The 12,249-nt window shown below is 64.3% G+C and overlaps 2 protein-coding genes and 1 long non-coding RNA gene across 3 annotated transcripts; 1 reads left to right on the top strand and 2 right to left on the bottom strand.

Annotated features, from left to right (window-relative positions):
• On the bottom strand, positions 1-4,275 carry LOC120241491 (testisin-like). Its single transcript, XM_039246631.1, has 7 exons — positions 4,184-4,275; positions 4,050-4,079; positions 3,935-3,961; positions 3,601-3,766; positions 2,797-3,080; positions 635-789; positions 1-332 (listed from the first exon to the last, which is right to left on the bottom strand). Exons 1-7 carry the CDS (start codon positions 4,248-4,250, stop codon positions 96-98), a joined length of 966 nt encoding a protein of 321 aa, XP_039102562.1. The 5' UTR covers positions 4,251-4,275; the 3' UTR covers positions 1-95.
• Positions 4,040-7,091, top strand: LOC120241492. Its single transcript, XR_005530892.1, has 3 exons — positions 4,040-4,102; positions 5,611-5,860; positions 6,954-7,091. It is a non-coding gene; the product is annotated as an uncharacterized LOC120241492 (long non-coding RNA).
• Positions 7,092-7,320: 229 nt separating this feature from the next.
• LOC120241545 (serine protease 33-like) lies at positions 7,321-11,968 on the bottom strand. Its single transcript, XM_039246762.1, has 5 exons — positions 11,848-11,968; positions 11,243-11,405; positions 10,442-10,719; positions 8,731-8,897; positions 7,321-7,647 (listed from the first exon to the last, which is right to left on the bottom strand). The coding sequence occupies exons 1-5, from the start codon at positions 11,966-11,968 to the stop codon at positions 7,378-7,380; spliced, it is 999 nt and encodes a 332-aa protein (XP_039102693.1). The 3' UTR covers positions 7,321-7,377.
• Between the last annotated feature and the right edge of the window lie 281 nt (positions 11,969-12,249).

The raw sequence follows: 12,249 nt of genomic DNA, 5'->3' as shown, positions 1-12,249 counted from the left end.
TCCGACATGCTAATGCGTTTATTGGAATAAGGCACAGGTTGGGGGACGGAGCCTGGCTCAGCAGCTGGCCCCAGCTCGCAGGGGCCCTGGAGGGCTCAGGCCAGCTGCAGGAGCCCAGCCCAGAGCACGGCAGGGGGCAGGAGCAGCCGAGAGGGCCCTGGACTCCGAGCGGCGCCGCGGGCCACCAGCGTCCGGATCCAGCTGAAGTGCCTGCTGACGTCGGTGTAGACCCCAGGCCGGTTGGGCCTCCCACAGCCCAGTCCCCAGCTCACGATTCCAACCTGAATCCACAGCCCTCTCTTCTCGCAGGCCAAGGGTCCGCCAGAGTCGCCCTAGGGAGCAGCGCGGGTGAGCCAGGCCTGCTGGTGGGGAGGGGCGGGGAGCCCACGGGGCCAGTGGAGAAGGGGGGACAGCAGGTGGGGCTGCGGAGCCGGACAGACTAGGTGTGGATCCTGCTCCCCACCCAGGAAGTGAACAAGCCTCCATTTCTGCATCTGCAAAGTAGGGCACTAGTCTCTACCCTCTGCGCTTGACGCATGAACCAAATGAAGTGCAGGCTGCCACAGGGCCTGGGGCTGGGGTGGCGGCTGCCAGGGTCCACAGGCCCCTAGCTGGGGTGGGGAGGGACACTCACGAAGCAGGAATCCTTGCCGCCTTGGGGATCACCAGCACACACCATGTCCCCCCAGATGTCATAGCGGAACAGAGGCCGTGTGTACAGGTAGTTGCACATGGTGGTGTTTATGATGCCGACCTGCACTTCCTGGAGAATGTAGGGGGGTGGCAGCGCTGCCGAGGGGACAAAGAAAGACGGCACCCTGAGCCGCTACTCTACCATCTGCTTGGGAGAAGTGGCACAGGCGACGGGGTGGGGGAGAAGGTCGCGGGGGCCAGCACCCGGCACGTTGTGGGAGATGGACCCGCTGCCACCACTCTTTCCAGAGACCCGGCTTCCCCGCCGGAGCACGCGGACAGTAGCCGCTCCTGGCCAGTGGGGGCTGACAGAGCCGGGCAGGGTTCGGGGCAGTGTGGTCCAGCTGCCCTAAGGCACTTCCGGGGCCTTCCTCGGTGAGATCAGGACCCACTCTCGGGTAAGGAAAGGCTCGGGGTGGAGCACCGCTCCCCCCCCCCACCCCAGCAAAGCACCAGGCAAGGCTCAGAGCCCATCGTGAACCCAAATCTGTCCAATTCCTCCGCGCGGGCCTGAGCCACCAGCGACCCTTCAGAGGACGGCAGGAGGGTAACTGTAGCGTGTGGCTGGAGCCGCGGGCCTGCCAGGGACTCTGCCAAGCCCTTAGGTATGAACGTTTTTACATTTTTTTTTTTTTAATTTCTAGGAGAGAGAGAGACAGCGTGAGCAGGGGAGGGTCAGAGAGAGAGAGAGACACAGACTCTGAAATAGGCTCCAGGCTCTGAGCTGGCAGTCAGCACAGAGCCCGATGCGGGGCTCGAACCCACAAACCGCGAGATCATGACCTAAGCGAAAGTCGGACGCCCAACCAACTAAGCCACCCAGGCGCCCCGGTATGAATGTTTTTAAACCCCAGAACCACCCTGTGAAGTGGGAACCATTTCACCCTGTTCTGCAGGTGAGGAGGCCAAGGCACAGGGGAAGGAGACACTTGGCCTGGGGTGGCCCCATCGGAACGAGGGAGAGCGAGGCCTCCTAGCAGGCAAGGGGTTGGTGTCCAGAGTCACCTCCTTTCTACCTTCGAGGAGGAGGCTGGAGCCTGGGGCCAGACCTGACTACCCGTCAGCCTCGGGCCAGGGAGTCTGGTGGCCGGGTCCCTTGGCTCACACCCACTCAGCGCTTTGGGCCGGCAGAGATCTGCGGCAGGTGACACTCTATCCAGCCCCTTGTAGGGAAGGGAAAGGACCCCAAGTCTAGAGGAAGGCAGGGCCATCACGGGTTTCTCTATCCCCCCTGCCAATCCCAGATGGGTGAGCATAAGGACACGTTACTCTCTTGACCAGTGAGTCCTGGCTTCTCCACTGACCCCTTCTGGGGCCTTAGGGCCATTTCCATACCTCTCTCACTTTCCTCATTGATAAAGCAGGTGTAAATACGGCCCCAGCCTCATCCACAGGTAGAGCCCAGAAGAGAGACCTCACCCTGCTCCTTCCTCCGTCTCCAGAGCCTACAGCAGTGCCGGCACACAGCATGCCCTCGCGGAGCCGAATCCGCCTCACTGCTGAGTTAGGGGTGCTGCCGGAAGGGGCCGGGCCAGGCTGAGCAACCGAGCCCAGTCCTTGGCGCTCGAGACCCAGGGCACCTCAGAGAGAGGGGCACGGGTGACTCTTCATGCTGGCCCAAGGACCCCTCCCCCCAGAGATTTAGCGGGGAGTCGGGGCATGGAGATGGTTTGACATTGCAAAGATAGACAAATGGGCTCAGGGCTCCAGGCAAGGAGGCAAAGTAGGCCGGTGCAGAAGGTATGGAAGAGCCAAAGCAGGGAGGCTGGATGGCTGGGGGCTGGGTGAGCACCCCTGCTGAGTGGAGGGAATGCATAAATGAACCACTGAGGCCTTTCTCACAGAACCTCCCCCAACACCAACACCCCTGCAGGCCGGGTGGGGAGTGCTCGCCTGGGCCCAGCTGGCCTCCCTCTCACTGTGGCTTCCGGCTCACAGTCTCTGGAAGGCAGAGGGAACGGGGTGTGGGGACAGGACGTCCTGCTCTGAGCAGCCCCCAGGCGCGACCCAGCTGCACACAGACCCGGGTGGGGGCTCCCGAAGCTGGTGTGGACAGAACAGACGGGGGAGCACAGAGCCCCCCGGTCCCACCCCCAGCCTCACCTTGATGTTCTTCGATGTTCCCCCAGCCAGTCACCCAGCAGTCGGTCCGATTCTGGAACTCAGAGGAAGAGGCCGCGACACAGATGGGCTGGATGTACTTATTGTAGGTGACGGAGGAGGCCAGCTTCAGCAGGGCGATGTCATAGGATGAAGCCCCCAGGTATAAGGGGCTCAAAACGATCTCCTGCACCTGGTATCGGTTGTAGTAGGCCTCCAGATTCCAGATGGACGGCATGGCGGACAGCTCGCCGAACTGCACGGACCACTCAAAGGGATCATTGCTCCTGGTGGGACACGAGAGAGCAGTCAGGGGTCCTTACAGGGGGGAGGGCCCCTGAGCCCACCTGAGGTCTTAGGCACTGGGAGAGCAGAGTACGATTGGTACGATTGGAGAGTCACTCAGCCAGCGGGCCACCTCCCGCGGCAGTCCTAAAAAAGAATAAAAAGACGCACAGGACCAGGCACTTCCCCCTGACCACGGTCGGGCAGGCCAGGCTCCGTGCCCAGACCTTCCCCACCTCTGTCTGCCCTGTGCCGGGAGGCGGGATGTGGAGGGGGCAGCTGGTACTGCCATTTGGGGAGAAGAGAAATCGGAAAAGAACACGACACAAAAGTGCATGGGAATGTTGTAAAGAACGTTCTGGGGGGGAAAAAAAACGGAACAGGGTGTTCTCACGTGGCTGCAGCCGGGCCTGGGGCTCAGGAGGATACCAGAGCCGCATCCACAAGCCGCAGGCGCGCAGGGCCCGGCCTCCCCCCGCCCCCCTCGCCCCCCCCCATCCTAGGGCCGCCCTCCAGACTCACCTTTCAAAGCAGTGCGCGGCCGAGAGCGCCCAGCGGCGGTTGAGCAGGGTGGCCCCGCAGTGGTGGGAGCCCCACAGGCGCAGGCTGCCCTGCCACGGCCAGCGCCCCAGCTCCGAGTCCTTTCCGCCCACCACGCGCATGGAAATAGTTCGGCGGCCGCAGGGCCCTGGGACGGACAGACGGACACGCGGCCGGCTGACCCCGCCCGCCCCACCTGCGCGCGCGCGAAGGTAAGGGGCTCCCGGGAGAACGCGCGCGTCGGGGTCACGCCGCGCAGGGGCCAGGGGACCTCGCGCCCCGCCCCCCCCCCCCCCCCATGGGGCCCGGTAGTTACACGTGAGCAACGACGAGTTCTCGAAACCTGCGAGGAGGAGAGGAAAAGCTGAGGCGCCCCTTGCGCTCCGGCTCGGGTGCCCTGCGCTGGAAAGCGCGCGTCCTGGGCGCCTTACCTGGAAACAGCTGGTCCAGATCCTGAACCTCTGCGGGTCGGGCGGGCGGCCAGGTGAGCTCCCCCCCGGTCTGCACGCGCCCCCGCCGCCCCCCACCGGCCCCAGGGCGGCCCGCAGCCCCCGCCTGAGCTCACCCTGCGTCTGGAGCTCCGCTCGCACCAACAGCTGCGCCAGCAGCAGCGCCCGGACGCGCGCGCCCATGGCCGCCTCTGCCGCCTCGTGGCCCCCCCTCGGCTTCCGCCGGCTCGGGGACCGGCCCGGGCGCCCCCTGGGAGAGAGGGAACGCCCGCGACGCTGGCCCGCCCCTGCCCCGCGCTGGACCTCTCTCTCCCCTGGGTCCCAGGGCCTTTGGGAAGCATCGAACCTCAAAGCGCACGGTTCAGAGCTTCCACTCCGCCTGGGTCCACCACCCACACCGTGCGCCCAATCAGTCCTCCTGGTCAGCATCACTGGGCTCCTGCCTGCCCCCTCGTTGCCCCCTCGTTGCCCCCTTTCGTCCACCGTCCGCTTTCAGGTAGCGGCCAAGGCTGGCCGCCACCGGGACTCCTGGGAGAGCGGGGCCTCGCTGAGCGCCTGCTAGGGACCTGGCCGCAGTGGGCCACACCAGGAAGAGAAGTTCCGTTCCTTCCCTTCTTGGGGAAATGAGGGTCTCTGGTCTCCACCGGCCCGAGCCCTCAGCCAGGCCAGTCCCTGCCCGCCCAGGCTGCCCCCTGGTGGCCGGCCCCTGCCCTCCTCCTTCTCCTCCAACTTAAATCTTGACTCCCCTTTCACAAACTGTTGCAAAATGGCCTCAACGAGAGAGACACGCCTGGACGGTCTCTGCGCCTTCTCGGCGCCCCTGGGTCCTGAGCACTCCCAGGGATGTGGTGGGATTCTCCAAGTGATGAGTTTCCCAGCCTTGGCTTCTGGGGTCCCTCCAGTCAGGGGAACCAGCCGGGCTAGGCGTCCACTCTGTGGGAGCCCCGCGTCCGGGGCCTGGCCCCACAACACGCCCCGCTGAGCCTGGGTGCTGAGATGCATGGGACCAGGAGCACACGGAGCCAGCGGCCCGCCGGGAGGGGCGGGAGAGAAGGCCCCCACCGGTGTCCTGGGTCCAGGGCGCGCTGAGAGAGGCACCAGTGAGACCCTGGGTGCTGGGGACCCCGGGACCTTCTCCAGAGGATGAAGCTGGCCTGTCAGCACACATCCTTGACTTCCGCCGCTGGTGTCACCTGCAGAGTGGGGGCTGCGGGCATGGGCTCGGGCGGATGGACTCGGGACAGAACAGGACTGGGTCCCTGGCAAGGGGGCAGGGGTGCCCCGAGCGGCTCCACACAGGGGCCCTTGGCACCACAGTGCCTGTAACCCGCCAGGCCCCTGCGAGTTCCCTGAGGTGGGGGCCAAGCGCGGCACATGGCCCGAGGCACAGGGCCAGCGACTGCCTCTCCCCTGCAGCCTGCGGCCATCAGGGCTCTCCCAGCCCCCGACAGCCTCTCCTCTTGCCAGTCCCACCCCCCCCCCCCCCCCCCCCCCCCCCCCCCCCCCCCGCCACCGTTCCCTAGTGAACACCGGCCTGGGGTAGCCTCCCCCTGCAGACTCCTGTCCCAGAGAGTCACATGGAAGACTTCCTCACGGCATTCAGGGCTCGGCGCCAATGTCACCCCTCAGCAAAGCTCTCTCTGCGCGCTTCCCATCTACGGCAAGCTGCACGCCTCCTCCCTCACGGACTGGCTGTGTCACTACCCTGGCGCTGTCTTCCTGGAACCTCACACCATCCGCCGTGATCGGGTTTGGTCACGTGTGCTTCTGGCCGTCGGCCGCCTCCCAGGCCCGTGAGTGGCACGCTTGCTGGCTGTGGGACCGAAGGGTTGATGGAGCGCTAAAGGGAGGGGTGGAGGTCACGTGTGCAGGGGGGGTTCGCACTGGCCCCTGGGGTGCCCGGCGGGCCACCCAGCACGCTCTGGCGGCTGGCACGTGGGGCATCCGCGCAGGGCCTGCGGCTGCAAGGCGATCGCAACGACGGGCCCGGTATGAGCCCGGAGCTGTGGCGTGGACGCCCCTGGAGGTGCAGTGCGGGTTCCGTCCCCCAGGCCGGCTGCATCGAGGGAGGCCCGCTCCTCTGCCTGCGTCTCGGGGCTCCTCGTGGCTGTCCTTAGCCCCAGCCCCCAGCCCGCCCACACAGCCGCCCCCCCTTTCCACCCAGCAGTCGCCATCCCAGCTAGGTCCAGCCTGGGGCTGGGGGTACCTCCCTGGCTCTCAGTCATCAGGAGACGACCCTACAGGACACACAGGCCCTGTGCGTCCAGAGAAGGTTCCAGAGGGGGCTGCGGGGATCAGAGGAGCTCGGCCGCAGGACAGGGGACGCTGTGGGGAAGGCCTTGGGGGGCAAGTGGGGGTGCAGGGGGAAGGGTTCTCAGCGTGCTGCTTGCGGGCCAGAGGGAGCCATTGGCAGAGGTGACCCCTCGGCTCACCTGTGGGCCGGGGTGGGGGCGCCCCGGGAGGGGGCCGAGGGGCCCACTGAGAAGGGCTCAGCCATCCTTCCCATCCCCTGCCCAGGTTGTAACCTGCAGGCGCCTCTCGTCCCTCCCACCCTGCCCTGTGTCCCCTCCTCCAGCTGCTGGCTCACACATGGCCCCTGAGCGACAGGCTGGGGAAGGACTCGGCCTGGCTCTGAGCCGTCGGCGTTCACACCTGGGGTGATATGGCTTCACCCCCAGCCCTGCCGGATCCCACTGAGCCTGTGTGAAAAAAAGTGGGAATAATAGTCACGCGTGCCTCCCGGGGCTGCCGTGGGCATCAAGTGACACTCTGGGGGTGAAGCTCCCACAAATGGGAGATGTGCTCACATACACCCTTCTGGGGCCCTGAGGCACAGGCGGGTCACCCGGTCCTTCGGCAAGTTCATCTTTATTGCGTCACACATAGACTGGCCTGCAGAGGCACCAGCCCAGCACCGGGGGCTGCAAACCCCAGTTCCAGGAGCCCCAGAGGCCCCCACAGGAACCCCCGGGGGTAAGTGCACCCTGGGACGCAGACTTGGATGTTGGGTGAGGAACGGGGAAGCCAGGCTCTGTCCCCGGGGGCTCACAGGCTGGCGGTGGGTGGGGGTGAGGGCAGCTTGAAGCCCATGGGGGACACTCGAAAGGTGGGGCCTCGGCGTCCTAAGCCGGGAGATGTGGGTATGGGGTGGCTTCCTGAGGGGGAGGGGCCAGAGCAGGTGCCTGAGGACAGCGGGCGGGCTGTCAAAGGCAGCTGTCGAGGGAGGGTTTGGGGAGGGGGGTTCCTATAAGAAGCTGGCAGCCACAGGGAAAGGGCACACATGGCTGTGGCCGCGAGGCTGGCTGCCCGGTTAGGCGAGGCCCAGGGAGACCAGCGCGTCCACCAGTGGACACAGAATGAGCAGCATGGCAGGGAAGAGGAGCCCGGCACGGCTTGGAGAGAAGTTTCTGGTGTCCGGGGCTGAGCCCCGGATGGTGCTGGCAATCCATGCAGTGTAGACGCTGACGTTGATGTACACCCCTGGCCTTTTTGGGAGGGCGCAGTCAGATCCCCAGCTCACAACGCCTGCCTGGGTCCAGACTCCACCAATGTCGCAGACCAGGGGGCCTCCCGAGTCACCCTGGAGAGAAAGGAGGAGTCCAGAAGGGGAGGGGCGTTCACAGGGGCCTCCCTTCAACACCCCTGGCTAGGTCTAACACACGGGTTGGTGTGGGCTGGATGTTTCTGGAAGGCAGCAGAGGTCTGCCAATTAGGGGGGAAACCACTGGCATATGGGACAAATAATGTGATGGAAAAACCATAGTCTCTAAATAAAACCGTGCATTTCAGAGCCAGGGAGAAGCACCTCTGTGTTCTTTTTGATGAAACCATCTGTGATAATACTAAGGGCACATGAGATAAAGTGTGTTTGGCTTATGAAAGCAGACAAGGAGGGGCGCCTGGGTGGCTCAGTCGGTTACTCGTCTGACTTCGGCTCAAGCTGTGATCTCGCAGTTCACGAATTCGAGCCCCGCTTTAGGCTCTGTGCTGATAGCTCAGAGCCTGCAGCCTGCTTCAAATTCGGTGTCTCCCCCTCTCTCTGCCCCTCCCCGACTGGCTCTCTCCTCTCTCTCCCTCTCATAATAAATATTTAAAAATTTTTTTAAATAAAAAAAAGCAGGCAAGGAAAGACCAAACCAACTCAGCCCAGAAGTGACCTTGCTCCTCAGGACAATTTGCTCAAAGGCGCTGAGTGTTATTTTTTGGAAAGAAAAAAAGAAAAAGCCCAAAGGGCCAAAAAGAAAAAGATTTAGGGATAGAGAAGATGGTCACAATTTGTTTAAGCATGTTTGCAAGTATTTCACGTTCTGATGATGTTGAGGAGATGTTTAAGTGAGACAGAGTCCGGGAACAGATTTTTTTCTTTTCAAATTGACCCTGGTATGTATGTATGTATTTGAGAGAGAGAGAGAGAGAGAGAGAGAGAGAGAGAGAGAGAATCCCAACCAGGTTCTATGATGTCAGTGCAGAGCCCAATGCGGGGCTTGATCCCACGACCCTGGGATAATGACCTGAGCCGAAATCAAGAGTCAGACGCTCAACCCACTGAGCCACCCAGGCGCCCGACCCTAGTGTTTCAAACAATGCGCCCTCCCCCACCCTGGGGGTCCCGGGGGTGATGACGACTGGGAGACCCCGGCCCCACGGGGGGTGGCTCGCTCACCCCGCAGGCATCCTTCTGGCCGCTCTCGAAGCCGGCACACAGCATGTCCTGGAGGATGGCGGACCCCGCGCCCACGGTGCCGGGACTCTCCAGGTAGTAGCTGTTACACGTCTGGGCGTCGATGAGGGGCAGGTGCAGCTCCTGCAGGGTGAAGGGCGGAGGGAGCGCTGCGGGGAGGAGCGGAGCGGAGCTCAGAAGGGGGGTGACCGCCCCCTGGCTCTCAGCCGCTGCGTGTCACATCTGCCTGTCACCACCCTGCTGCTGCAGGCACGATGGCCTGCATTTGTATTCGGGAATCCCTGGCAAACCTGCCCGGGTAGCAGGCCGAACCGTCGGCGCAGATGCAGGTCACTAGGAAGAGCCGCTGCTCTCCCCAGGGTCGGCCTCCCGCACAGGCCCGGGCGGGGGGGCAGGCTGGACACACAGTGAGCTGTGCGACAAGAGCCACGCCCCTGGCCATACAGTGTGGCTGTCGCTTCCACCGAATGATCCCTCTCTTCCCGGCTCCCCAAGGTTCAGGGCAAAAGCGGCTTGAATGTTGCCTCTCAGAAATTCATGTCGGGGCACCTGGCGGCTCGGTCAGTTGAGCGTCCGACTCGACTTCGGGTCAGGTCGTGATCTCATGGTTCTTGACATCGAGGCCCGAATTGGGCTGTGCTCAGACAGGGCGGAGCCTGCTTGGGATTCTCTCCCTCCCTCCCTCCCTCCTTCTCTGCCTCTCCCCCACTTGTGCACGCTGTTTCGCGCTCTCTCTCTACGGACATAAATAAACTTAACAAAAATCCATGTCCACACAGCACACCTCAGAATGTGACCTTCTGTGGAAATAAGGGTTTTGCAGATTAATTAGTTAAGATGAAGTCGTGCTGGGTGGAGGCGAGCCAGAAAAGGACACACAGAGGAGAGGCCGTGTGGAGATGGAGGCAGGCCCGGGGGAACGCGGCCATCAGCCAAGGAGCCCCAGACCCGTCCGGGAGCCACCAGAAGCTGGAAGGAGTGGGAAGGACCCTTCCCTGGAGCCTTTGGAGGGAGCCCCGCCCTGCCAGCAGCATCTTGACATCAACACCGTGGCCTCCAGAGTCATGAGAGGCTACACTGTGTTGTTTCAAGCCCCTCAGTTTGTGGGAATTTGTTACGGCGACCAAGGAGGAGGTGCTGCTACGGTCTGCTGACGGAGGTGACGGCTGCCGGGACACTGTGTGTCGAGAATGTCCTCCCGCCCGGCCCTGTCAGGAACCCCTGGGACGCGTCACTCCGTGTAACCCTCACGTTGACCCCATGAGGTTACTGGAGACACTGCGTGTCAGAGGGGGGAAGCCACAGCCCAGCGAGGCTGGCGGTCACCCAGCCAGGACTGAGCCAGGCGAGCAGGCCCTGGCTCGAGGGCAGGGGTCATGTGTGGATTCTGCAGACGTATAAGGGGCCCCGGCACTGGGCGCTCCGAATGTTCCTGGCCCCAGTGGGGGCCGGCATTGCGGAGCCCTGTCGGGGCCTGGCTTTAATCCTTTGCGTCCTACGTGCTGGGAGAGCAGGCTGCTCCTTCACGGTCGTGGCAGTATTTCAGCGGCCGCCGTCTGCCGCGAGCGGGCTCCGTGTTCATCTCGCGGGAGTGTGGTGGCAGGTGCAGCCGGTCCTAGGGAGGGAGGCCCTAGGGAGGGCCCGTCAGCACTGGTGGCCCCCACCCCCTGCCACACTCTCTGGGTGTCCTTACGTAGGCTCGTGGCGACGTTCCCCCAGCCGGTGACCCAGCACCAGGTGCCGTGACCCAGGGGGTCTCCAGGTTTGGGGAGGCAGACCGGAAGGATGTGGCCACTGAAGGTGACAGGTGAGGCCAGCCGCACCAGGGCGATGTCCGCTCTGTTGTTCTCCTCCCAGTACTCGGGGTGCGTGATGACCTGGGCCACCGCGTGGAGCTCCTGGGGGTCCCCGGCCTGGGGGTAGGAGGAGATGGAGCCCAGCAGCACCAGGTAGCTGGACAGCGGCTGCTTCCTGGAGATGGGCGAAAGCACCGGGGTGTGAGGGCTGTGCCCGGGTCCCACGGCCAGTGACCAGGGACCACCTCGAGGTGGGAGTCCCGGCACTGCAGACGGACGGCTCTGCGAGCTGTGCGCCGGCCCGAGATGAGAAGCGCCCCGCCCGGTCCCGCCGGCGCACCCACGACTCCCTCTGGCGACTGTGCAACAGGCTGGGGAGGTGGTCACCCGCCCAAATGCCGCCCTGCGGTGAGCGGTGGGAGTGAGCCCTTGGCTTCTCCAGGGGTGTTCCCATGTGGGGGCCTTTGGTTTCTGGGAAGTGAATCCTTTCTTGGCAGATGGACAATGGGAGGGCCGGAGGGTCTGTCTCTTTCCCCGCCCCCCCCAGCCCCTAGGTGCCCAGCGCTGAGGACAGGGGCATCCTGGTTGGACAAGTGACAACATTCCCCCGCCCACCTCCAGATGGCCAGAAGGCTGTGGTTCACCTGGGGGGCGGGGGGCAGGTCCTGGCCACACCCCCGTGCCCCCCGGATACTCACTGGTCGAAGCAGTGGGCTGCAGTCAGCACCCAGTCCTCGGCGAGCAGGGAGCCCCCGCACACGTGCTGTCTGTTCTCCCTCAGGCTGACCTGCCATGGCCACCGGCCCGGCTGGGCGTCCTGCCCAGACACGATGCGGCCTGACACGTGTGGGCGTCCGCACACTGCGGGGTGAGGCCGCGGGCTGGTCATCTGTGGTCCCCTCTGGGCGCCCCGGGCCCCGCACACCTGCCCTCACTGTCCCAGCTGGTCCCTTCTCTTCTGCTCCACGAAGCCCGATTCTTTGTGCTGTAGGACCCTGTGCTCCGGGGGCCGATGGGGGCCGGGGGGGGGTGGGGGGCAGCAGCTGAGAGGCGGGAAGTGGGCCCGGATCTAAATGGCTTAGTGACACTCCGTAGGGAGAGGGGCTCCCTGGCCAGCCTGAAGGCAGCACGGGGCGGGGGCTGAGGTCTGGGGTGGCTGAAGGAGGGTCCCCTCTCCCTCTCTGCATCTGGGGTCCTCGGAGGACCTGCCCATCACGGGCTAGAGGGGGCGGGGCAGGGATCACACATCTGCTTTATCTGCTCCTCCTGCGGTGCTGTCTCTGCACCCCAATATTCGTCCTACCTGAATCCAGGCCCATGGTGCTGGCATTCTCCAGGGAGGGGTCGGACGGGAGACCCGGGGGGCTCCCCTGGAGAGCCACGGAGAGGAGGGAGAGCAGGATGGCAGTGAGGGCCTGCGACATGCTGTGTCCCAGCCACTGCTTCCGGGCTGGCTCTTGGGGTCAGAGTCCTCAGACACCCAGGGGGAGAAGATTGCCACAGGCCAGCCCAAGTTCTGGGCTCGCCCTGGGGTGTGGCTGACTCCACGCCTTGTCCTCGGGACTTGGCTCCCACACTGCTCCTGGGCACAGGGTCCTTGGCCTCCTCCACACCTTTGACCAGACCCTCGGGACCTTCTCCCCTGCCCTGGCCTCACAGCACCAAGCACCCCACCGCTTATGGGGGACTTACTGTGTGCCGGCCA

This window comes from Hyaena hyaena, unplaced genomic scaffold (assembly GCF_003009895.1).
Source record: "Hyaena hyaena isolate Hyena2069 unplaced genomic scaffold, ASM300989v1 scaffold_285, whole genome shotgun sequence".
Classification (NCBI taxonomy): domain Eukaryota; kingdom Metazoa; phylum Chordata; class Mammalia; order Carnivora; family Hyaenidae; genus Hyaena; species Hyaena hyaena.
This window is presented reverse-complemented; position numbering and strand designations above follow the sequence as displayed.